Consider the following 26,766-nt stretch of genomic DNA (forward strand, 5'->3'; position numbering starts at 1 on the left):
GCTGTACAATTCTCAGTCTTGTTCTCCCTAAAGTAGGAATACCATACCCTCCAACAGGAACAGTCACTATTAATCCTCTGCCATCCCACTTTTGAACTGCTTATAAAATGTCCCAGTTTTTCCTCCACTTCCCACTTTTTCAGTTGTTGCAAACTGAGTTCAAAGTGTAGAGATAGTTTATGCTCAATTAGCTTGGAAGGGAAAGGGAGTTTTGGAGAGGAGGTGCAGAATCTTACCCACCTCAGAAAGGGCAGGTAAAACCAAACTCCTGCAGCCACTCCTAGCTTTTCTGTTCTTCTTTAATAACTTTTTTCCAACTTGACCACACATTGATGTTGCTTCTCCTGGTTTTCATCTATGAAATGTTTGAAGGTATGGAATACTACTTGCCGTGCTGCACGTACCAGGCAAAGTACTGCTTGCAGGGTGCAAACACCATTGCCCCCAATCCAGTCCCAGTACCCTCCAGCCAACATCCCCCTAATTGTTTCCTTAAACATATTGCTCATATATTTTAGGGGACACAGGAGGCCGTTTTGCCATAGTTTCATGCTTTTCTGGTCTATTTTAGATAATGGGAAGCTATTTTTAAACCAAAAAGTGCCTTTTAAAATCATTTTTTAATTGGAGGGGGATATAGGAGCTCTCAGGGGCATAGTCAGGCCTCTGAAATCTCAAAGGAAGCACCATAAACTCCAGGACCTCTGGGAATTCCCCAATCCTGACTTAAGGTGCACCTGAATATTAAACTTAGGTGCATCTACACTGTAGATATAATGCAGTTTGACACCACTTCAAGTGCCATGGCTCCATCCTACATAATCTTGGATTTTGTAGTTTTATGAGGCACCAGCATGCTTTGGCAAAGAAGGCGAAAGGCCTTGTAAAACTACAAATTCCAAGACCCCATAGGATGGAGCTACAGCACTTAAATGGTATCAAACTGCATTATCTCTACAGAGTATATGCATCCTTGGTAACATCTCAGTAAGAGGAGTGTCTCATTCTTCTGCAATTTCTCACTTTTATACAAGTTCTTTGGATTTCATAGACCTCTATCACCTTTTCCAGCTTACTAACCCATTACTCTAACCAGTTTCTCACTTTTCCAGAAAAGCAAGGCTTGATGAGTGCACCATGGACCAGAGCAAGTTGATGGCTAAACACTTCGTGGCCTAAATCCTGGAGTTAGTCCAGACTAGACCCACTGAATCATTGAGATTTACCTATGTGTTGATTCACTATTCAACAGCTGATTGAATGGGTCTTCTCTTATTGGGACTAACCAACAGGAGTCATTATTTGTGTGGCTGTTTGGTAATGACACCAAAGTTTGCAGCAACCGAAGTAAACTCAGGACAGGGAGGGAAAGTGGAAGAAGGAGAAAGCAACTGGGATGTTTTAAAAGCAATGAAAAAGTGGGACAACCATGGCTTGATCTGGACAGTTGAAGTGTATGGAATGGTATGCAAACTACCTCCTCTGTTTAGTCAGTGAATCACTTTACTTATATCCCACGTTTCCCCCCAAAATTATTAAGCCATGGAGATGAGAGGAAACTAAAATAAAATGTGGGTATCTCTGAAATTTTGCCCCTAATACCATCCTGGACAGGGCAAGGAATTGGCACAGACACTGGTTTAACCCTCCTCCTCTTCCTGCACCCAGGCCCAATCCAAATTGTTCCTTTTCATGGCTGGTTTGGGAAGAAAATTATCAAGACTGGAATCCATTTAAAAAATCTTTTGTGTCATCTCTTTTTGGGCCCAAGTAAAAAAACCTCTGCAACTTCCGGTGAAGATACAAAATGTGAAAGTTGTTCTTTCTTATGCTAACTCCATCAAGTTGCTATGGAAGACATTATTTTAGTGCTATTGTATTTTTTTAATCTGACCTTGTGCCTCTGCTGCTTTATTGTTCAGTGGTGCTTCACAGGTGAATGCATAACTGTGGGCAAGAGCCCCGAAGCAGTTCATGGCGGATGGGGGTCATGGTCACCATGGTCACATTGCACACGGACATGTGGGGCTGGCATTCAGATGGCAGAGAGACAATGCAATAATCCAGAGTGAGTCTCATCACTTCCCTATGTTTTATTGTGTGCATTAACATCATCATCATCATCATCATCACCAGCATCATCATCCATACTTGGTGGTCTCCCCAGAACAAAAAAATGGGGAAAGTTCCCCTTTTTTGAAATACTACTTCCAGAATCTTCCAGCCACCATGATCATTTTCTTTTCAACAAGTACCAATTCAGAGGGTTTTGCTTAGCTTCTGTGGCACAGTAAAAATATTTTGCACTTTTACCGTGTTGAGGAACATGTATACCTCAAGGACTATTGATACCAACTGAATCCATTCCAGTTCCACAACAAAATGTGGAAAAGGCAAAGCATGGTGAATAGTTCTGCAAAGCACTATACAAATACAGTGTATCTCTAAATAATGGATAATGAGGAGACACAGCGTCCTGCTCTGCTTATGACTGGCTGGTCGATAGCTGTTGGAAAAGAATGCTGAACAGATGGTCCTTGGGTTACACTAATAAAAGTCAGGGTGAAGTAATAGTTAGAGCAATCTTTCTCAACTTCCAGATATTTGGGTTTACAGTTCGCATTGTCCTTGACTATTGGTTGTACTGGATGGACCCGAAGCTTAGAAAGCTACTCTTAAGAAGAATTTAATAAATAATGGCATATGAAACCCATCAATAACTGAGCAGTGGCAGGATGATGCTCTGGATCCCAGACATACTGATGCTTCAGCATGCCCCATCAGGTTGTATGATTCTATGTCATTATATTCATTCTTCTTAAAATTAACTTTTCAGGCTTTAATTTGAGGTGATGACAGTTGTGGTCTAACACATCTGGAAGGCAATACATTGACAATGACCAGTTTAGAGCAGGGGTGTGCTCTTGGGCAAAAAACCCCAGAAGACCACTCCAGCCCCTGGACCAAATAGGGGGGCAGTTTCTCTCCCCAAACTGGTCAAAACTACCTTAAAAAAGTGGTTTTCTTCCTTTAACCCAGCAAAGCCCTCAAACGCCACAAAACATCAAAAAAGAGGGGGGAAATAGGTCCAAAATTGGCCAACATGGTAGGCGGAAGGGACATCATATCACCTTAGGCACACTGAAACTTGCTGGTGCAACCTTCTGGATGGGCACTGGGAGGTAAAATAGCCCCTAACCCTTGTGCAGTTGCCCACCTTTAGTGTCAGACTTGTACTGGGAAGATCCAGAATCATACTCTCACATCACATCTTAATCTAAAGGTTGCTTTAAGGATAAAACAAAATGGGGAAAGGTCCTTAGGAAAAAAGCATGATATAAATGTAATTGATAAATTCTTATGTTCTTAATTTCAAAACTTCTCATGTCACTTTCAGACCACAATTTGGAGGGAAGTATTGCACAGGAGAGAGAAAACGCTATCGTATGTGTAATATTAAACGGTGCCCAAAAGTCACACCAAACTTTCGGCAGATGCAGTGCAGTGAATTTGATACAGTCGCCTACAAAAATGAATTCTACCAGTGGATCCCAATTTATAACACAGGTAAGGATAGGGCAAGTGGGAAGTTACCAATCTGGTGGACAGACAGGATATAATAAATAATAATAAAATTTTTATTTATATACCGCCCTTCCTTCGATCAGGGCGGCTTACAGCAGATAAAATATAAACAGATTAAAATACATACAGTACAACAAACAACAAAACAAAACCAACAGTAAAAAGCCCCATAGCCCAACCTCTTGGCCACGAAAGAGGAGGGAGGCCCACAGGATATCTATTCGGGGAATGCCTGTTGGAATAGGAAGGTTTTAAGGTCCTTCCTGAATTGGGCCAGGGTAGTAGACGAGCGGAGCTCTGTGGGCAGCGCATTCCAAAGGGCTGGGGCAGCTATGGAAAACGTCCTCCGAGAAGTGGAGGCTAACCTAGCCCCAGGCACCTTCAGTAGCTGCTGCCCAGACGTTCTGAGGGTGCGAGGCGGAATGTATGGGGAGAGGCGGTCCTTTAGGTATCCTGGGCCCAAGCCATTTAGGGCTTTATAGGTAATTACCAACACCTTATATTGAGCTCGGAAACGAATGGGCAGCCAATGGAGATCTTTCAAAATCGGTGTTATATGGCTGGTCCTGGGAGCACCAGTGACCAGCCAGGCTGCCATGTTCTGAACCATTTGCAGTTTCCGAGTTTGGTATAAGGGTTGCCCCATGTAGAGTACGTTACAGAAGTCCAATCTCGAGGTTACCAGAGCATGTACGACAGTTTCAAGGTCCCTCTGGGCCAGGTATGGGCGCAGCTGGCGAATCAGCCGAAGCTGATGACAGGTGTTCTTGACCGTCGCATTCACCTGAGCTGTCAGGTGAAGCGACGAGTCAAGAAGCACCCCCAGACTGCGCACGGAGTCCTTCACAGGGAGCGTGACCCCGTTCAGGACAGGTGGAACCACCGTCATTCCTGGACCAGGAGAACCTATCACTAGTACCTCCGTTTTCTCTGGATTCAGCTTGAGTCGGTTTTCCCTCATCCAGCCCATTACTGACTCCAGACAGGCCACGAGAGGAGAGACGCCATCCCCAGTCACTGCATCAGTCGGAGACATAGAGAAAATGATTTGGGTGTCATCAGCGTACTGATAACCCCGCGCCCCATGTCTCCGGATGATCTCTCCCAGCGGTTTCATGTAAATGTTAAATAGCATGGGAGACAGAATGGCTCCTTGAGGGACCCCAGTTTTAAGAGGCCTCTCGTCGGAACACACGTCTCCCAGCTGCACCATCTGGGACCTCCCGGAGAGGTAGGAGCGGAACCACTGAAGTGCAGTGCCCCCGATTCCCACCTCTGCCAGGCGTCCCAGAAGGATACCATGGTCTATGGTATCGAAAGCCGCTGAGATGTCCAAAAGCACCAGCAGGGACACGCTTCCCCTGTCGATGCCCAGACGGAGATCATCGACCAAGGCGACCATGGCCGTCTCAACCCCGTAACCCGCCCGGAAGCCAGTTTGAAATGGGTCCAGATAATCCGTTTCATCCAAGACCGCCTGAAGCTGGATAGCAACCGCCCTCTCGATCACCTTTCCCAAAAATGGTAGCAGCGAAACAGGCCGATAATTATTATGTACCAGGGGGTCGAGGGAGGGCTTTTTTAGGATCGGTTTTACTATGGCCAATTTAAGATCCGATGGAAATAGCCCATCCCTCAAAGATGAATTAATTATCCGGCGTAACAATGATGTTACCACCGGTCCCCCCTGGGCTGCTAACCACGAGGGACAGGGATCAAGAGAGCAGGTTGTTTTCCGAACACTTCCGAGGATCTTGTCCACATCCTCGGTACTCATCAACTCAAACTGATCCAGTTTAACATAGTCCACGGAGGCTCTGGACACTTCTACCCTGGATTCTGCATTAATGTCGGCGTTCAGACTTTCGCTTATACGAGAAGTTTTATCCGCAAAAAAGTCGTTAAACAAGTCACAGCAGGCCTTAGAAGGTTCAAGGATCTGGTTCAGGGCGGGAGGGAGCTGAGTTAGCTCCCTAACCACCTTGAACAACTCTGCCGGACGCGACTCAGCGGACGCAATACGAGCACCATAGAACGAGTTCTTTGTTGCTCGTATTGCCTCTCCGTAGTCCTCTAACAGTTGGTCTAGGAGAGTCTTATCGTCTAAGCGAAGGTGTTTCCGCCAACGGTACTCTAGCCGTCGCAGAGCTCGCTTCCTTGCTCAGAGATCTTCCGTGTACCAGGACTTACGTTTGGAAGCGGGCCTGAGAGGGCGCTTGGGAGCGATCCTGTGTATAGCCCTAGAAAGACCGGTATTCCAAATACCGGTGAGGGCATCAACAGAGTCGCCGTCATTTCCAACCGTTAGCCCCTCTAAGGCTTCTTGGAACCTCTCAGGTTCCATCAGCCTTCGAGGGTGGACCATCCTAACAGGTCCACCACCCCCGGGGGGGATCTGGGCAGAGGCCTTGAGTTTCACCTCTACCAGGAAATGATCCGTCCATGACAGGGGGGAAACATTAACTATTTCCACCCACGGATTCTCCGCTTCCGAACAGAAGACCAAATCGAGAGTATTACCCGCGCAATGCGTAGGACCCTGTATCAGCTGGGACAGGCCCATGGCCGCCATGGTCTCCATGAATTCCCGAGCCGCACCGGATGGAACATGGCTGGCCGTGAGGGAGATGTTGAAGTCACCCAGGACAAGGAGCCTGGGCGTCTCCAACATCAGCTCAGCGACCAGCTGTGTCAGCTCGTTAAGGGAGTCCGCTAATGCACGGGGTGGCCGATACACTAACAGAATCCCTAGACTGTCCCTAGCCTTTAGGGTCAGGTAAATACACTCAATATAGGAGGTCTGTCGGATGTGGTTCCTGGTGAGGGACACGGTGTTCCTATGTACCAAGGCCACTCCCCCCCCGCCCACCTAACCTGCGCTGGTCCTTCACCGAGTACCCAGCAGGCAGGGCCTGAGCCCACACAGCATCTCCTTCAGGCCCCAGCCAGGTCTCGGTAATGCAAGCCAGGTCACACTTAGAGTCCTCCAGCAGATCCTGGAGGATGTGGGTCTTGTTGTTAAGTGACCTGGCATTGCACAGGAGCAGCGACAGGGTTTGTGGCACAGTTGGAGAGACCCTCAGGTCCTTCAGGTTGGGAGGGGGACAGGAAGGCGAGATAGATATGATGCATCTATCACGCCTTCCCCTGGAATGCAAGTCCCCCCTCCCACCGCCATACCTCCCCCTGCCCCACACAACCTCAATAGGAGCTCCGCCCACCAAGGTGTTATCCCCGGCCCAGGCATCCCCGAAATCCCTATCCTCCCCCCCCCCCTTCTATGGCTACTAAAGGAGCAGAGGTTAGCCACTACAGGCATCCTCTGCTCCCAGGGCCAATCTAAGCCTCCCACACCAATAAAAGCTGCGCAACTGCGCAGGTGCGCAGCAGCGGTGCTCCTTAGTCCATGGGTGGTCCTCCCGGGGCGGTGCGCAGATGCGCACCTCCGACACCCCGGGAGGGAACCGCCCGGCTAAAAGCGCAGTCCTGGCCGCGGCAGCGACGGCGGTGGTCCGGCGTGGAGGCGAAAGGGGGCGTGCCAGGAAGGGCCCGGTGTCCCGGCTTTATCCCCGCCGCTCTCACCTGGCGGGGCTCCTCCCTGGCTTCCCCCCAGATGGTCCTTAAAGGCCCCACGCACCAAAACTGGCCGCCAAACGCCAAAGCCAGTGGCTGCAAGGTCCCAAAGGAGTCCCACCGGGGTGCTCCTTAGTCCGTGGGTGGTCCTCCCGGGGCGGTGCGCAGATGCGCACCTCCGACACCCCGGGAGGGAACCGCCCGGCTAAAAGCGCAGTCCTGGCCGCGGCAGCGACGGCGGTGGTCCGGCGTGGAGGCGAAAGGGTGCGTGGTTTGATATAAAGTTAAACAAGAAACATTCAGTATATTAAAAAGTCTTTGACTGTGGAGTGTGTATCTCTAGGAAAATATATAACTTCTCTCTGCAGTGGTGAGACATTCTTAAGTGGGTTTCTTTTACTAATTTCTAATTACTGTTACCTTCACATCCCTTCACAGCATTTCCAAAGATTTGACACTAGGATACCTCATGAATTAATGGCAAGTCTAGACCTCTCTGAAATCTGTTAGAAATTTCCCCACCTGTTGAATGTTTCTCCCATGCCTCTTTTCCTTCAGATTAATGTGAAAAGAATAATTCCCTGCACATATACAGTAGACCCTTGTTATATGCTGGGGTTTTGTTCCAAGATCCCCCGTGGATAACAAAATCTGTGGATGCTCAAGTCCCATTAAATATAATGACATAGAAAAATGGTGTCCCTTATAAAAAATGGAAAATCAAGGTTTGATATTTGAAATTTATACTTTTTTTGAGCATTATTCATGAATCCATGAATAAAAAATCTGTGTATAAGAAGGGCTGACTGTATTTGGCCCAGCTTTATTCAGCATCACTGTGGCCCTTCAAAGTAGGGGTGGAAAAAACTGTCTCTGTCATTTTGTGTAAGACACAGGCATGCAACCTGAGGCTTTTTCACACTATGCAATTATAGTTCTGTCATTTTACTTCAAGTGCCACAGTTGCATCCTATAGATTCCCCAGTTTTTTGTCTGGTGAGGCACGAGAGCTGTCAGGCCAAGAAGTATAAATATCCCTTCCAAAACTGCAAATCCCAGCCTTCTGTGGCATAGAACTTTGGTAGTTCAAGTAGAACTGTGTAGTGTGAAAGGTCTCCAGGTGGCCTGCAGAAGTTTGGGGTTACATCTCTCATATTTTTTTTTACTTTTGGTTGTACCAGATGAGGTTGATGGGAGTTTTAGTCTAGCATTTCTGGAGGGCACAATTTTCTAGTGTTGGCATGTCTGCTTTTAATTACACATAGGATTCTGATATTGATATATCTTCTTAGGAAATTACTTGACGATAATGAAAATGCAATCTTTTGCCTGCTAATACATTATAGTGGAGTATAGAGTTCTTTAGTTCCAAATCTTTGGCTCTGCATAGATAAGGAAGACCTGCTGTCTTCAGTGTAGTTTCAGATTACTGTTTAAACACAAAGACAAGCAGTCACATTCCCACTTTACACAATGGGCATCCCATCAAAAGTAAGGCAAAGGAAATTGTCGACTTCCTCAGATGCATGGAGATGCACCCTATCCAGAAGTTTTCAAACTATACTTTGGGATTTCTTGGGCACTTATCCAAGGATATCCATGATATCCAACTTAGCTTCTTGAATGAGAAGGTTAGTGATGACAGAGAAGTGACAGATTGTACAGCATACAACACTACCAATCTTCTCTTGCAGTGTGAACATTCAGAGGGAGTGTTGTATGCTTTCTCAGTCATATGGTCACACACACATAGGAAAATCTCAGGCCTACTTTGAAAATAGTTTGTATTCCAGAATCCTTTACCCAAGGCACCAGGTTTTCATAGTAGATCACACAAGTATAGGGTGAAGAGAGAACAGGTGGGAGATCATTCTCTCTGATGAGTGCCATCTAAAATGGCACCACAGCGTACACAAGAAGGATTTATCTGCAAGTGTGGGGAAAACTAGAAGTTTACAAGAGCGAACACACAAAGGAAATCTGCAAAATGACTCTGGGAGGACTTTGATTGATTCTTGGGGAGAAATACAGAAAACCAAGGCAGGTGTTGAAATGGAGTAGCTGGAATCCAGAAACCAGCAGTTAATGCTGTGACATTTGGAGGTCATAATTAGTGACTTCAAAACATTTGCTCATTCACTCATATAAAGAGTAATACAGTATTGCTCATTGGTAGGAACTGATTCACTCAAATGTGTGTACGGTCAAATTATAATTAAAACTAATTGCCATGATAATTAAAGCTAAGCTGTTCTTGGCCCAGTTTGTGCTTGGATGTGAGGGTACCTGGGAGCAGCAAGTAAACCTTTCTCCACTTCTTAAAGGAAGGAGAATTGTACATAGTAGCAAATAAATAAAATTGCCCATTGACTAATGTAGAGGTTGAACTAAAAATGCACACACAGTGCCACATCATACAAAGAAAAACAGTGTGTAACCTAGGCTTAGATGTGACTGTTGCTTCAAAACCGAGGGGGGAGATAACAGTATTTAAAATGGCCAGTCATGGTCCTTACAGCAGTGTTTTTTCTTCACTTTATTGTTATGCTCAATTGCCATGAGAAGTGTGTGTGTGTGTGTGTGTGTGTATGTGTGTGAGAGAGAGAGAGAGAGATTTAATTAAAAAACAAAAAATAGTCCTGACAAATTTGCTCTGAATCCCAGAAGCACACATATATATCTAGATCTATGTGTGTGAATGTGTGTAATTAAAGTGATTAACAAATGGAACTGAAATGAATTAGCAAAACATTTTGGCTTCTGCTTTCCTGAAGAACGAAGAAGCCAAAACATTTTGTTAATTCATTTAAGTTCTGTTTCTTAATCACTCTAAGAGAGAGAGAGAGAGAGAGACGCACATACACACCACTGATAATAAAGACAACAAGGTTGTTTTGGAAATTGATAAAAAAAATCTTTGCAATATTTTTAGCAGTTCAGAGACATGAGCATTTTTACCTAATGCTTCTTATGTGATTTCCCTACTGGAAAGGTGTAGGGTCTGGAACCCATTTTCCCAGTTCATAGTACTATTGGGATGGTCTACATAAGAAAGAAAGACTGGATTGTTGGCTAAGGCCTGGAACAGATGGGCCAAAAGAAGCAGCTTCCGGCCACGCTGGGGTACACAATTTATACAACTCATACCTCCAATTACAGCCAGAAGCTACACCAAAGCTGCACTCTGGTCCTTTAGACCAGAGAAAAAAAAGAGCCAAGATAATCCGTCTCCTGGTGGTACAGCTTGGGGCCAACAGTGATGGCCCACTTTCGGAGTGGGCTGGGTGGTCACTGTGGTCCCAGCCCGATTGCAGCCAGAGAAGCCTCTGGCTACTCCTTCCCAGCCATCTGTTTCACCCCTAAGATATTTTTGTTGCTTTGTTTTAAAATACACTAGATTTTTGGCTAAAATAGAGCATGGAGGTACAACTTTTTTAGAAGAGAATTGTGTTCATGGGATGAACTTTTCCGATTGGGAGATTTTTAAAAAGTACTTGGGGGGGGGGGGTCACTTGTATGTGACTCTGCAGCTCACAAAAGTGATCATTCTAGAATAGTACACATGGCCTGCAGGTTGCAGCATTCCCCCGGTCCTTGTCTTATGTCAGTCTATTAAACCCCCAGGTATGAACAATAGGGCGAGGATAGCACAGATGCAACTGGCACTACATGCCATCCAAAAAATTGTGCTAAGGGAACTAAGGAATTTACAACCACATAATAAGCTGTAGGTAAGGAGCTTATTTAATGAAAAGTTTTTCACCTCTGCTAAATTGTATGCTTACCATACCAGTCTCCAACTACATTTTGAAAATGTATATGACTGATGTACCTTTTGGACTTTTGGGTTTCCCTACAGCTAACCCTTGTGAACTTCAGTGTCGCCCCACAAACAACCACTTTTCAGAGAAAATGCTAGATGCGGTGATCGACGGCACACCTTGCTTTGAAGGAAACAACAGCAGAGACGTCTGTATTAATGGCATGTGTAAGGTATTGGGTATGTTTCCTTCTCTGAACATTTCATGGGTCTACAGATTTACAGATCAAGGTTTAAGTGTAATATTTTGGATCTGCTCTTTACAATCTTGCTGGTTTTAAATGCAGCTGTCGCATACATTCATACTTAAGAGTTCTGGAATAGGTGGGAAGGTGGGGAAAGGCCTAGGAGTGAGAGGTTTGCTTAGATGGAAATATTCATGGGAATGGGGATAGGTATCAGAACCACTGCCTCCCTGAAGAGAGTTTGGGGGATTCAAACCCTTTCAGATAGTTTCGTACTGAGGTTTCAATCCTGTACCCACTTTCCAGTGAACATTTATTTATTTTTTAAACATTCTTAAATATTAATTAAGATTTTTTTAAATAAAAAGCTATCATGAATACCTTAAAAAGGAACAAAAATAGAGAGTCAAGAAGGATGGAAGGGCAATGTTGTAAGTAAACACACATCGCGAGGTGCAGTCTGTGTTCTGCATGCACCCCTGAGGCCGTTTTCGTGGCTCCCACAGGGTCCATTCCTGCTAAATTGGAGATCCAGTTTTTTTCAAGCCCAGAATGAAGCTGGGGAGGCAGTGTTGGCTATTTATCCAGCTGGAGATCTGCATCCAACCCTTTCCTCTTGGGCAGAGCTGAGCCCACAAGAACTAGCTAATCCATACCCTTTTCTCTCACCTGGAAATGACCCATGAAAATGGGAGATTCAGGACTAGGCCCTGAGATCTAGGAACCCTGTGTTAATACTGTGGTCCAGGATAGGTTACTGAAATGGATGGGTCTATATCTGAAGAAAATGGCAAAGCACCACCCTGCTCTCAGTTAATTTATCAGACCTAATCTGAACCAACTGCAATTGCTAAGCTGCTTTTAGAGAAAGCTCAACATGGTATATCCAGAAAGTTTCCAAACAAATGTTACGGTTGTAAAATGAATTTCCTGTTGGTAGGGAGCTTGAAAAATTACTCCTTTGGGGAACAAGGACCATAAAAGCAGGACTTTTGCAAATTTGTAATGGGAACAGCTTTGAGTGGTAATAATATGTCACATGGGCAGACTCAAAAGCCCTGCAAATTCATCAAATGTGTCAATTTGATGGCAATTGAGCTTCAGGGTTAATAGTTACAAAACGTTTCCTTACCACCCATAAAATAAGCTAGTCTTATGGGATGCCAAATAACACTTTGATGATGGCTCAGATAAGCGGTCCTTTTTATTTTATTCATTCGTGCTAAACCATTTTGACCTTTTCAGATTCATTCATCACTGCAGATGATGAGCAAGTCGTGAAAGCATGGGTTTTAATCTGTTTTCCTCAGTGAAGTAGCACTGACACATTTCTTGGAAGGTCTCATGCTAACGCTATTGTGTATGATAAAGTTTTGTGGTGTGACATTTGGGAGACAGTTCAAGAGAATAAAAGCTGTTTTGTCTTAATGGGACCATGACATCACCTTTCTCATGATCTCTAAGAATAATCAACTGACATCTAGATGAGTGAATAAACAATGCATACAATTTATGGATTAACTAGTGTGAAGTAGCAGTGGTATAGTATTGGAGTGCTGGACTAGAATTTGGAAAGGCCAGGTTCTGATGTCCTCTCAGCCATGAAGCTCATTGGATGACCTTGGATAAGCCATTATATCTCAACCTACTTCATAACATTGTTGTGAGGATAGAAATGCAGAGGAAGGTGGTGTACAGTGCTGACACTGTACATGACTTTTTGCTTCTTGGAGGAGAAGTGGAATATAAATGCAATAATCCAACCCACAAGTACCAGCTATAGTACCAACAGCTAGTACTAATTACAGAAGGTTGGCAGTGGACAGTTCCAACACAATAATTTGACATTGCTTCCTGTGTTATAAAAGTCTTACTCAGGCATGCACTTAAACCACACCCATTCCCTTCTAGTCATCAACTAAACTTTGTTTACTTGCTTGATATATGTCTTGCCTACACTGAAAGTGTTGAATAGCAAGGTCTGAAGCAGAGTTCTGCTCGTAATAGCAGTATAGTTGAGAACTCTGGTAAGGTAGAACAACGCATTGAGAGATCTCAACAGAGAAGTGGTGTGCAGGCTAACATCCATTGGCATCCAGGAAGTGGAGTTGGCATTCATAGCTCTGAGGAAGTAGACTGAAGTCTACAATAGCTCATGCTGCCAATTTCTTTCTTTCATTTAGTCTCAAACGTGTTACAAGATCTTGCTATGTAATAGTTCCATCCAATTTAAGCTCTGATGTGTTCAGGAAAATTCCTATCCAGGCCTAATAGGTTACCGGGATAAGGAAAGGAAGAATCAAGGAACAAGGCAATGCTGTGCTTCTGGGAATGTTCAGATGTGCACCCATAGGTTCTCCTCACTATAATTAGTCATTAAAGACTAATTCTTTGCTTGATGCACAGGTTGAAACAAATTAAAACCAGAGTTTCAGTATTGCACAAATCAATAAAAGAGCACAAAACCCCAATGAAACAGGCAGCTGTATCAAAAGTGAAATTAATATTCTGGCTCTGCTGCCATGGCATTGTACAGAGTCACACATAATCTTTGTAGAAAGTAAAGCACCATGCCAAAACAAAAGCCTAGTAATGGTTCATATGGCACTATAGAACTTGACAGTTAGAGGTGTTTGAAAGCATATGAAAGAGTAAATGCATTTATTTATTTAAAAGGTTATTTTATCTGTCTATTTTTAAAAAAATCTTAGAGTTTGAAATAATGAAATTAAATAATGTGATAAAATGCAACCATTCATGAACTATTAAACAGCATTACAACATCAATTTTTCCTTCCATCATCTTATTTATATCCCACTTTCTCCAACAGTTTGTCTTCACTCGCCAGAATACTCCAGCTTCCTCCCTCAAGTATTCTGGTCCCGAATTCCCACTAAATTTCCCCACAACCTGTGCCCTCTTCACAGTGACAATGGGCAGCATCCTTCCCATGTGATCCCCATTTCTCACCCGGAGCCATCCCCAAGATCACAACAAGGTGCCCAGCCATGTTATTGATGCTGGGCACAATGTTCTGACCTCAGCCACCTGTTACCACTGTGGAAAGAACTAAAAACCTGGAGAGAAGGTAACATTTTTAAATGTGGGGTATGGGGCAGCAAATCAGGTGCAGACATTGTAAAGAAGGTATCTGCCTGATTTTGGGCTTCACCCTTGCATCATTTAAAGAGGATCCAATAAGCCCTGAGAGAATTCAGAGTAAATAGCCCATGTAGACAAAACCTCAGACTGGGACTCAAGGCAGATTATAAAGAGGCATTTTTATTATTATTATTTTTATATACCGCTATTCCAAAGATCATAGTGGTGAACAACAAGTAAGCTAATTAGCAAGTAAGCTAATATGTGTGTATCTATGTGCCTTGAAGTTTCCTGTCAACTTATGATGGCACCATGAATTTTATACATATTTCTTAGGCAAAGATTATTGAATCCCATTTTAGAAGAAAGGTAGAACATAAATCCAATAAATAAAACAAAATAAAAATATTCAGAAATGGTTTTGCCAACTCCTTCCTTTAAAATGTAGCCTACGGCATCCCATCTTCTTTGACGTCATCCCATCCAAGTACTGACCAGGTACTAACTGCCCTGCTTAGCTTCCAACATCAGATGGGATCTGGTGCCTTTAGGGTATTTCTACACACCAAACAGCATTCCAACCAACTAGGCTGGTGGAGTCAGTGGGACAGATAAAAGTGCTTCCCCTGCAAATTTTAAAGTTCAGGCAGGGTCATATGGGATGATATGGTACTCCAAACAGCCTGAGCCATATAGGGCACATCAGGAGGAAAGACAAGGGAAGTACAGTACAAGGTTGTTTTTTAAGATTTAGGAAAATAAGGCCTAAATCCAATTACCAGTCCCAATTAGAGTAGACCCACAGAATCAATTATTGAAGGATAAGTCAATATTTATGTAAATTGCTTTGATTCAATGGCTCTTATAGTTGGGACTAACAATTGTATTTAAATATAAACAGATATTTGCCTAAAATAAGAAAGGTTTTTAGACCTACCCAATTAAACCTCCCTAGTTGAGCATTCTGTTGGTAGCACACATTAGATTAGAGCATGGAAAAGTTACTTTTTTGGATTATAGTTTCCTAAATTCTCCATTCAGTGTGGCCACTGGTTGTGCTGACCATGGGATCCTGAGAGTTACAATCCAAAAATATCAAGCAGTGATTCATGGCCTTAGTGATCAGTTTGCAGTCTCTGTGCCTCTGAAGCAGAAAGTGCTTTTCTTTCTGATGGAGGGAGACAAACAAATGGAAGATTACAGTTACTGCAGCAGTGTCTGTCTTTTGTCATTCTGCAGTCTGACCATCATAATAGACTTTTCCTAAAGTCTTTTCCTATCATTATAAGTCGTTGCATTCTGTCTGTGACAGCCAGGGATTTTGGGGGGGGGGGGGGGGAAGAAGAGGGGAATCAGTCTACTTGCTCTTTGTCAATACAATACTGAACTTGAAGAAACAAATTATTTCTGCCTCCATGGACATGTTTTTCAGACTTTAAAGTTCTCACTGTCCTTAGAAAAGAAATAGCTAGTTAACTATAGTGCACCCTCTCTCTTTCCCTTCCACTTCATAATTAAAATAGGTGCTACATTTTAGGTTGCTGGTACCTGTATTTTAAGGTACTCTGCCAAGCAACATATGGCACTAAATTATTCTTTAAATTATTTTAATAATATATATGCTTGGTAGGGTAAATGAGGTACAAAGAGATTCTAGGTGCATAGAATAGGAGTGCTATGCCTTAATTCACACATCAAATATATATAAAAAGAAAGAGATTTGAGATGATCGATTCAGTCACATCTTTCTAAGTACTCACCTCACTTGGTTAGAAGAAAACTACTTTCTTTTGGCTGTAACTGACTTTGTGAGAGAATTAAGATGCCATAGGTGTCGCCATTGTTACTATATAACTTCAAGGATTTTTAAAAGCTCATTTCCAAAATGGCTTGTATCAATCAGACGCCAACTGATTAAGGTCATAATTGGTTATACAATTGTTCTTTGAAGTCTTTGCCCTTTCATGTCTGATTCAGAAAACAGCTGATTAGGAAGGAAAATGAATTACCAGTTATTTGAGAGAGATCTGTTACTAAATTCCTGCCGGTCACAGCTTGTCATTCAAATTGAGATACACATTTCCCTGTCTGGAAATTAAGATAGAAAGTTTAGCAAAGGGGGCCATTCCCAGATCGAGGTGAAATGACATGGAGTATTCCTTTTCTCTTGCTCGGGAGACATGATAAGGAACATTTAATTTAGCTAACTTGCTTTTAGCCATAAGATGGATGCAGAGGCTGAGCCTAGCATTACAATGACTGGGATGGAACAAGGAGCCAACTACGTGAAGATACACACAATCACACACATACACACCAGTGAGTCTGTCTAAGTTGTAGCAACAAAGAATTAAAGCATGCAAATAGTAGCACGCTGCTGTTCTCCTAATGGAGCTGGAAATTTGCAAACAGTTCTTTATTCTTGCCTAGAGTTCAGCTCATGAAAATTGGAAAATTTGCACCCTCAGCCCCGGCCTGGAGAGGAACCATGCAAACTGGATCTCAGGGCCATAACCTGAGATCTTGCAACCCTATATTTGAGCAGCTGTGGAGTCACCTGACCTCCTTTGGTCTGTAATCAGGCCTTGATCTGGATTCTTCAAGGAATAAGGCAAGTGCCTTATGAGTATGGCCCACAAAGAGTTGTCTTTGTTCTACCAATGGGCACTGTGCCTCTGGTCCTGGGTTCGCAGGGGGAGATACCACCAGCCATCCTGCTGAATTCTTTGGAAAGAACCTTGTGTGAAGTTGGGAGGTAATGCCCAGAATCTTCTTAGTAAGCCCAACTAGAGTAGATTCATGGACTTAATTGTGGATAGCAAACAGTCAATAGTCATGTAAATCCCACTGAATCAATGAATGTAATCCAGTTAGGTCTAACAAATAGGCTTCAGGCCAAGGTCATTTAGGATGAAATAGCTCTTCCAAATCTGTGGCTTCTTCAGGCAGGGTATATTTTCAAGTAGTGTTCTCAGGAACATTACAGGACTCTGCTGAATTCTCATCAATATTCAAGCACTATTCTTCTTCAAGGGTCAATCCTGCCAGAGAGATGGTGAGACTTGAGACCTTTGAAAATGTGAGACACGTTAACACTGAACTTTCATCTTCTATTCTGAAATAACTGATTTGTGAAATTGTCAAACAGCAAAATTGTCAGTGATTGGTTAGTCTTGAGCCAGTATGTCATAAATACAACATTTATTCTGTAAAAAAAATGTGTGTGTGTTTTTCTCTCTTCAGACTGTTGGCTGCGATTATGAAATAGATTCCAATGCAACTGAAGATCGATGTGGAGTTTGTCAGGGAGATGGCTCCTCTTGCCAAACAGTGCAGATAACATTCAATCAAAGTGAAGGATTAGGTAAAGAAAGATATTTTTTTTCTTATATCGCTTTGCTGAAGCAGTTTGGTAAACAGTAGCAGTTGAAGCACTCTGTTCTGGGACAAAGAGGAGGAAAGCTGTCAGCTCTTACAACCAGGTAGTCAAAAGAGAGAGGGTGGATTTGAGATGCAGGATTAGAAAACAGTAGTTACTCATGAAATCAGAGGTGCCAATTTTGAAAGATAGTGAGCAATAGTTCTCTCTTCTTCCTCTCCTCCCTATTTAAAAACAGATAGGCTTGTTCTTCAACGGGACCCATACTTGCAGTTATTCTGTAGGTATAAAAATGACAGAGTTAGATCCAAATGTCATGGTTCCTTTCTCCTACTAAGAAGGGTTCATCTATAAGAAGGAATCATTTCTTTTTAAGGATAATCTTCCATATCCTCCAATTATCCCCATTTGGCAGGAACAGTCTTAATGTCACCCCTCTTTTTGTTTTGTTTTCAGGTGCTTTTAAAATGTCCCAGTTTCTCCCTCCACCTCTCACTTTTCCTGTTTGTCCTCAGATTACTTTAGTTGTTGCAGACTGAAGTGCTAAAATAGTTTTATTAATTCAGTAGGGAAGAGACCAGAAGAGACAGGATCTTGCCTTTCCCAGTAGGCTCAGGGAAAAGCAAACTTCTGCAGCATCTCCTAGCTTGCATTTTCTTCTTCATCAATAACTTGCCATCTTGACCACATTTTGATGTTGATTGGCCACATGTGTCGTGTTTTTCATCAGCAATATTTGTTGGGCGTGATGTTTCCATCAGAAGCTAGGAACCTTTAGATCCAGTTCATGGTTGAAACAAATGTTCTTAAAGTAGACTGGCTTTTACAGTTATATTTAAAATAAATCCATTGCATCAATTGTTGAATAATAAGGCATCACTTGTATAATTCCCATTGCTTCAGTGGGTTTACATTAGTCTGGACTAGAAACTGGATTTGTTTATTTTTTGGGTTTTGCTTCAAGTATTTATCAATTTCCATTCCACCAGTGCTTCCCTGGAGAAATGCACAGCAGATAAAAACCAACATAAACATTACATTTAGGCCTACCGTTGATGTTTTCTTAAGGATATAAGAGGCTGGAAAGAAAAGGTATGCTAATATGCAAATGCAAAAGCCCTAGCCTATGAGTGGTAATAGTAATGGTTTATTTTATTTATTTCCAATATTTATAAACCACTTTTTTTTTAAAACAAACAAACAAACAAACCACTGCAGTTCACAATAAAATGGAATATAATAAATCATTATTTTAAAAGAATAAAATGGTATAACAAAAAAGCCAAAAAGCTATAAAACTATTTATTAAAAACCAGAAGTAACAAATGGGAGTAATGTGACAGCATGATGGGATGACATAACCATTGTGCACCATCTGTGTCTCCTGTCACCCAGCAACTGAGAGAGAAGATACAGCTGGAACAGAAGGGGAAGGATGGTGCCAGGCAAATGCCAGGTGGGAGTTCTAGGCTGTAATCCTGTTGGCGTAACTTCCTTTTATGCCATCATATGTACTTTTTTCATTGTTGTAAAGGAAGATATCCAGATACTTCCTTTCTCAATAACTTCCCTCTACCATGCACAACACTGTGGCTGTATTGTAGGCATCATCCAGCTGCACAGGTGGGAAAAAAGGAACTGCTGTTTCTCTTCCAGACCTCCATAAATTGAAAACAGGGGTTCAATTCAGTGTCATCCAGCTGTTTTGTACAACCAAAAGTCCAGTGGCACAGAAGAAACCAGTTGGAAGAATGTGGGTGGAAATTTATACTCTGCTAACTACTCAATAAAATGAGATTCTCTTTTCACTCAAGTGGATGAGAGGGCCTGAACAGACAACCTGACAGTGTCTGTAGATAGAGTAATTATTCAGAATTCCAAGCAGTAAAATAATTAATATCTTTTAGATTTCCAAAGATGAAACAGGTTACATAGAATGCAAATGTAGATAGAGGGCTGGAAGGGGAGTGTGGGATAAGGATCAAGGAGAAGGCACAGGATGAGTAAGAAGCTAGAAGGGGTAAGGAAGAAGGAATATAAGGGAATATAAGGAAGGTAGGGAGTGTCAGAAAGAAAGGGAACACAAAGAAAGAATGACAACGAAGTATCTCCTCTCTCAAGACCCAACCCTATGGACATATTGTTATTGTAAAGGTAATTGAAGATGTATGGGGATAGATAGGATAAGACAAGATACAAAGATGAGGGGGCTGGGTGTGTAGAGGGGATTTCATGCCTGTTAGTCACAAGAGGGTCAAAATTGAACTGATATATGTAATATGTGGATAATTTGAATGTAATATTTTAAACAGTTAATAAACTTTATATAAAACAGAAACATTCTATTTGATACCAAATACCCTGAGTAACAGGCATATCAATGAAATAACTGGATAATGTTCAGAGAATGATGAAAAAATGATTTCTTTAGTATTTCTTTATTTAATTATTTTTACTGTTCAAGTTTTTCACCAGGCTTGGATGTCAGTGACCTCTTGTTCTTTCTGGTTACTCGTACTTTTGTGTGCTAAGCAAACCTTGTTTCCATTTTCCATAGTCCCTTTGTGATTTGGTTTAGTTTAACTCCTGGGCACTGGAGAGAGTTTAATACTGAAGTATTAAATGCTTGCTAGTTAATCAGTCCCAGCAAAACCTTTTTCCAAGCCAACAGATACAAGTTTCCAACCAAAATCCATTCCTGCAGAAGTATCTATATTTACTGTTTCCATCTGGCAAACCATAGTTAAAGCCAAGCAGGAGAACATGATAAATTTTTATTATGTGCAGATGGCTTTATATAGGAGCTCTGTCAGGAAGTAGAACTGTTTGGACTTTGAGGAAAATTCCTTAAGTGTTTACACCAATGTAAAAATTATATTTCCTACGTAAAAATGAAATTAATTTGTGGATATATTTGGATGCAACATTATCTGAAAGATCTTACCACTCTTTTAACCCATTTGCCACATTTCGCTTAAACCGTCTTCTTTCCAAGATTTTGTTGACAAAAAATGTTGAGCTTGCAAATGAAAAAGGCATGCATGGGATGGATTGGTCTGCAGCTGGGCTATCATGAACCCATCTTTACTCTTTTAAATGGATTCTTTGTGTGCTTAAATGCAAGAAATAGGGGTTTGTGTGTGTGTGTGAGAGAGAGAGGGGGGGGGTGTTTTTGTTTTTGTTTTCCAAAAATCAGACCAGATCTGGTGCCTTTAGGATATTTAGGGCCGGGCCATGAAATCTGGCAATGATAAGCGAAGATGTCTATCCACCTTACCACCAAGGTCAAATGGGTCTGTAAAGGAGAGGGCACTTTCCCACGTAAATAGGTCCCAGGCTGTTCAGAGCTTATTCTCTGATCACTTCGAGTTTTTAATTCCATTCACCTCAATTAATAGAGAGAGCTATGTTAAGGAGACTTCATTCACACCTAAATTGTCATTCAAGACTGAACAGACTGATACTCCTCTTGGTATGAATGGGAATGCATAGCTGCATCAAGCGCCAGTTCTTGCTTATGTGTGACTAATTCTAACTATAGTTGGGGAAAGGCCAATATTTTCAGCTGTTTTCTATTTTTACAAAAACTATCATCCCCTCCTCCCCGCAAGGCCTTGATTAAAATGAGAGAAAGAAAGAAGAGAGAAAGCAGCTGTCCTTGAGATTGATTAGACACTACTAGGCAAGGGTTTGGGTGAAACAAAACCATATTTAACAGTATATACAGATATTATTCTGTTTTTACCCAAAACTTTCCCAGTAGTGTCTGATTTTTTTAAAAGAAGATTTTGTAAGAGTTCTAGTTTGTATTTATTAAAGGGAGAGCAGAAAAGCAGTGATATCAATTTGCCATGCTTGACACCTCATTTCGTCTCTGGATTTTTAGCTGCTTTAAAGTTCTATGGGTGAGATGTTGCTGAATGAAATTATGTAGTGATAACACTCAGAGGCTGTAGTACATAAGCTGAAATACCTTCAGCATATTTATCAAACATCCCCAAGCCAGAATTTGTGCACAAGGCTGCCCTCCATTGAAAAAGTAGGTCTAAAGAGGCTATTCTATTTCTAATGGAATGTGGTAATAAGGAAAATATATCCTTGATCTATAGGTTCCTACAAAACATAGAACAGCTGGTTTTCTCTGATAAATTTTTCATTTAAAATACTACTTGCGAAGCATAATTTACTCCTTTCTACAATGATGTGCACTTATTATTTACATCCTGCCATGAATATCTTTTTATTTCCTCTAGAGAAGTAGTTGCTTCTTGCAGATGGAATTTTCTAAGTGGTTGAACAGATTGCTTAAATTAAACCTAGGTTTGAATGTGTAGGATTGGAAGTGTGTTGTGATGGGTTTGCAAGGCAGTTAAATGACAAAGTTAGTCTTATCCATGTTGAACCTGATGTCAATATTGATTGGGACAAAAATGTATTTTCCAAATTCCTTGTTTTCAACAAAAAGGTAGTCTTATTGGAACAATTGTATATTGCTACAGACTTTCGTATATTTGTGGGCTTTATTGCCCTAAAAATGTTTTCACAAAATCCCTTTATTTCTGCATGAAAACCTTGGTTTTGTACCCAGCAACCAGTGTTTTCCATAAAGAGCTGTATATTTTGAGCACTTTATTCTATGCAGTTTCCACCTTTTTTGGTAAAATCTTAGTTTTTATCTTTGCAAAGCCAAGGATTTGTACTGTACAAATAACTTTTTGCCAAAAAAAGTCCCAAAATATAAACAATTATTGACAAATGCAAGGAGACTCTAGTAATCCTGCCCAGATGGGAGAAAACATTTGAAATGAATCATTCTTGCATATATGAAGAAAATAAGCAAAAAAAAATAAGAATCCCTAGTATTGAGACTCTTTGAGTTGGAAATATTGAGATCTTTGGTTGCTGCATACTCAGAGGGGAAATCTAGTGGCATAGGTCTGATGTATATCATCCTAATTCATGACTAGCATGCCAACCATCTTCTCTATAACCTCTGTAGCTTCATAACTCCCAAAACTCTCCAAGGTAGTGGCTGCAAATCTGGATACACTTACATGAGTGCACCTCCAGATGACAAAGTCATCCTTCAAGGACCTTCAGAGGAACACTGGGAGATCTAGAGGATGCTTTCATCAATATGCATCTGGCTATACTCACATAGACAGACGTGGCTCAGCCATCCCCTCTTCTTTACCAACCACTACATGGGCATGTCAGCATGAAAGGTACTAAGAGAAAGGTGGGTTTTCAGGGGGTGTTAGGCGATGAAGAATTCCAACCTCTGCAACAATTAAAAACAAAACAATTTTTTTTAAAAAAACAACAACACACAAAGGCTTGACTTATGCCTGCATATGTTACTAACAGACTGTCAGCTCAATTTTGGGAATTTTTTTTTATTAAAAGATACTTTTCTGCATTAAAAAACCCCAAGCTTTTTGTGCAAATAATTTCCTCATCCCAAAAAACCCCTGAAGTGCAAATATATATATATATATATATATATATATATATATATATAAAATTATATGCCAGTCAACCATTTTGTTGACAGTATCTCAGAAGTGTTGAGACACATTTTCCCATCAGCTATGAGGAAATGTGTGAGTATTCTTCCTATTCATAGCAAGGAGTCCTTCATAGACTTGCTGAGGACATGGACGGCAGGGGATATGGCTGCTGTGCACCTGAATGGGAGGATGCAAAGCTCTTCTGCACATCATATTGTCTTAATGTAACAGGAGAGTTATTTGAACTCTCCTCCTCTGTTAAAGCTAATATTTCAGAGAGACGTATTGCAGCAGGGTTAAAGCAAACTACTGAAGATTACTTAAAGGGAGGCAGAAACTGGAGGTATGTGGTACTGCTCTGCAACAACCACCACACTTTTGTTTGTTAACAGCAGCTTCTGAACCAGAGAAGTTTGTCTCTGTAGTAGAGCTCATTGCAAACTATAGCAATTCCTAATTCACCCCAGGGCATATGTGCTCGGCAGAGAAGCAAAGAACTGGGAGCCCATCCAATGAGCAGAAATTACAGCATTGCTTCAGTCTCACAACAATTGATTATTTTTGCAGTGGAGACATCCTTTTTCTCATCAGGCATGAAACAATTTATCTCCCTGTCAAAGATAACTGAGTATTTAAATGTAGCCTGATAGCACTTTACTATTTGATTCAAACTTTAGATATCATTGTTGCTAAAAACTTCCCCATTATATATTATAGTCAGTCCTTAACTTCATGGACCTATAACACTTAAAGAAGAGACATGAAGCTTTGCTAATTTTCCATTGGGAATTTGTCAGTGGTTCAGACTAGAAAATGAATCACAGTGTGAATTGTAAGAAAATAATGCCAGCCATTTGCTCAGCTTTATGTTTAAATATATAGATGCTTTCAAGGACAGTAAATCGGGGTGGGGGGGGGGAATCAAACTGATTGGTCAGTTTAAATCTGTATTCATCAGCAGTGATGGTTTGTAATTCACCAAAAATAATGGATGGGTTGTTTGAATGCAATCTTCCCCATCTAGCTTTACATTTGGAATCAAGACAGTTGTTTGTGGGAAACAGAGGGGGTCTCATTGTTGGATTGTTATTAGAGATATTTCTCATTATTATTGTTCAAAAAATTAAAAAACACATTTTGTATTCTAATGTAGAAGAACATAGGATCTCTACTATTGCATCTCTTATCTTAATTGTTACAGATGCTTTTGCATTTTCTTCATTTTCTTTTGGGTCTACAGCTCCCAGAATCTCCTAGTCAGTTCTGGCTGTAATCTAAGTATTTAGACTAAAAAGACCCAAAGGAGTAAACCAGGGGTAGGCAACTTTTTTGAGCCGGGGGCCGGTTGCTGTCCCTCAGACAACTGGGGGGCCGAAGCCAAAAAATAAATAATTAAATAATTTTTAAAGAAATTTAAATAAATAAATAAACCGGGACAAATGTAGGACAAAATTTTCAAATGGTGGACACTTTTTTTAAAAAGTGGAGGACACGTGAAAAAATTTGCTGATTTTTTAAAAAATGTTAATATAAATGCATGTTTCTGAGGCTTCAATAGACAATTGCCCCTGTGCGCGAGAGGCCAAAGGCCCCGGCGGCAATTGGCAGCAGGACCGGGCTGGGGCCAGTCCCAAGGCCTCGCCGGGCCACATCCGGCCCGCGGGCCGCAGGTTGCCTACCCCTGGAGTAAACACAAAATATACACACATCCAAAAAGTTCAAGGAGGATTGAAGATGCTCTGACTGTTGAGACAGAGTGAAGAACTGTGGGGGAGGCAGGAATGGAATGAAGCATCCTGGGAGCCTTCTACTCTCCAGCATTGTGTTAAAGCTTCTATGCATTTTCCTCCCATGGTTTATGAGTGCACCATCATTCTGCATGTTGCTTTAGAGTATACTGAAGAGAAGCATGCAATTCAAAATAGGAAAGAGTGGGAGGAAAGATAGGGCAGGGGAAAAGAGTGGGTGGACGTGTGATTGTTTCAATGGCTTGTACTAAGGCTCTGTTACAGTAGGACACAGGAACTAGGGATTGTGCCAGAATCTTCATGACTGAATCATTTAAATTAGCCCTGTCTGCACTATGTTGTGCATTCATTCATTTAAAACCTTGTGAGTGGTTTTAAAAAGGTAATCTCTGATTACCTGGCACAGCCTGTGAATAAAATTTAATACATATACTTGGAAGAAGTGAAGCTGGCATTCTTCCTTTGTTCTAAGACAAGAGGAAATTTTACTTTTGAGATGATCTTCCTTGCATTATCCCAAAACCAAGTACAGTATATCTTTTTCTTTAGAAATTTTTTTTATTCATTTGAAAATGTATCATCAAATATTATTTGTAAAATCATCCAAAATGTAATAAATGTTGTACAGCTGTAAAATGGACCAGGTTGATGTATGTACTCTCATGACTGAAAAAAAATTGTACAGTGTTCTTCCATAGAATGCGGAAATAAGAGCTTTAAATTATGCACCTTTAAGTAATTAACAGCAATGAGTTAATTTTTTTTTAAAAAAATACATTTTTAAAGATCAGGTAGTAGTCCCCAAATTAGACCTTAATAATTTCTTGCAAAATATTTAACCTGATTCTTTGGGATATGGAATTGTCTAGATACTTAGAGAATGTTCTAATGAGATTTGTTGAACAAGCATAGCCTATGATTGTATAGTTTGATGTTTTTCAGCTAATCTTTTATCCAAAACAATGTGCAGCTGTGAAATGAAACAATCAGATCAAACCAACAGACCATTGAAAAGTTTCATCCAAAATGTATCCAGGGATTACTTTTTCATTACTAGCTTCCGCTTTTTCCTATGATTAACATTTTGGTGTCCATACATCCTTCTATTACTTACTTACTTATATGACCCCTTTCTCCCAAAATGGGATCAAGGCAGCTTCCAAAATCCTTTTATGCCTTTTTTAAAAACATGTTGGTGTAGCTGGAAAGGCAGGTTTGTTTGTGGTCACCTTTTCTCTCTGTTTTGCCATTCACATGTGGTCAATAATGAATTATGGAGGCAACTACTGTTTACCTTGCCTGTTGTAAACCAACACACAGCTACAGTAGGATCAGCTAGAATAGAATTTTATTCTTTCTTAGCTCAAGTTTTATTAGATTGTTTACAGCTGCAACGCAGCACCAAAAGTCTGTGTTTCTTCCACTCTGCTTCACCGCCTTTCTAATGCTGATGCTGCTAAAAATACTTCCACTTGGAGAGAGTGAAGAGGAAAAGGGAGACCGGTAGGTGTAAAAAGTATTTGTAAAAAGAAACTTTTCTCAGAGGCTTTGTATTTAAATGTTTAAATATGCAAGACCAGTTGCTTATTGCTTACTTTAAACAGTTGATCAGAAATCTATGGCATCTCAAATCTGCTGGTATCTGCCTGTTATTTATGCATGGTTTTCTTTTTTCCACATAAGCATGTTACAACAAAACATCCAGCATTAGCAGGAATGATGCCACCTTATTTGACTTGTGAATGGACATTTAAAAGAGAATAAGCTCATCCTCTTTTGTGTAAATTTGGGGTTATCAATTATAAAACCCTCCAAGTAGTCCTAGCCAGTACAGCCATGGACAGGAATATTGGGAGTTGCAGT

At 41.3% G+C, this 26,766-nt stretch overlaps 1 protein-coding gene across 1 annotated transcript in view; it reads left to right on the forward strand.

Annotated features, from left to right (window-relative positions):
* ADAMTS12 (ADAM metallopeptidase with thrombospondin type 1 motif 12) overlaps positions 1-26,766 on the forward strand; it is a 213,862-nt gene that overhangs the window by 130,311 nt on the left and 56,785 nt on the right. The window contains 4 exon segments of the mRNA XM_089496788.1: positions 1,923-2,068; positions 3,398-3,567; positions 11,018-11,151; positions 17,510-17,630. Of these exon segments, the coding sequence (XP_089352914.1) occupies positions 1,923-2,068; positions 3,398-3,567; positions 11,018-11,151; positions 17,510-17,630 (571 nt within the window).

The sequence above is a fragment of the Sceloporus occidentalis genome, unplaced genomic scaffold (assembly GCF_023333645.1).
Source record: "Sceloporus occidentalis isolate IW3139 unplaced genomic scaffold, rSceOcc1.0.p SCAF_1, whole genome shotgun sequence".
In the NCBI taxonomy this organism is placed as follows: domain Eukaryota; kingdom Metazoa; phylum Chordata; class Lepidosauria; order Squamata; family Phrynosomatidae; genus Sceloporus; species Sceloporus occidentalis.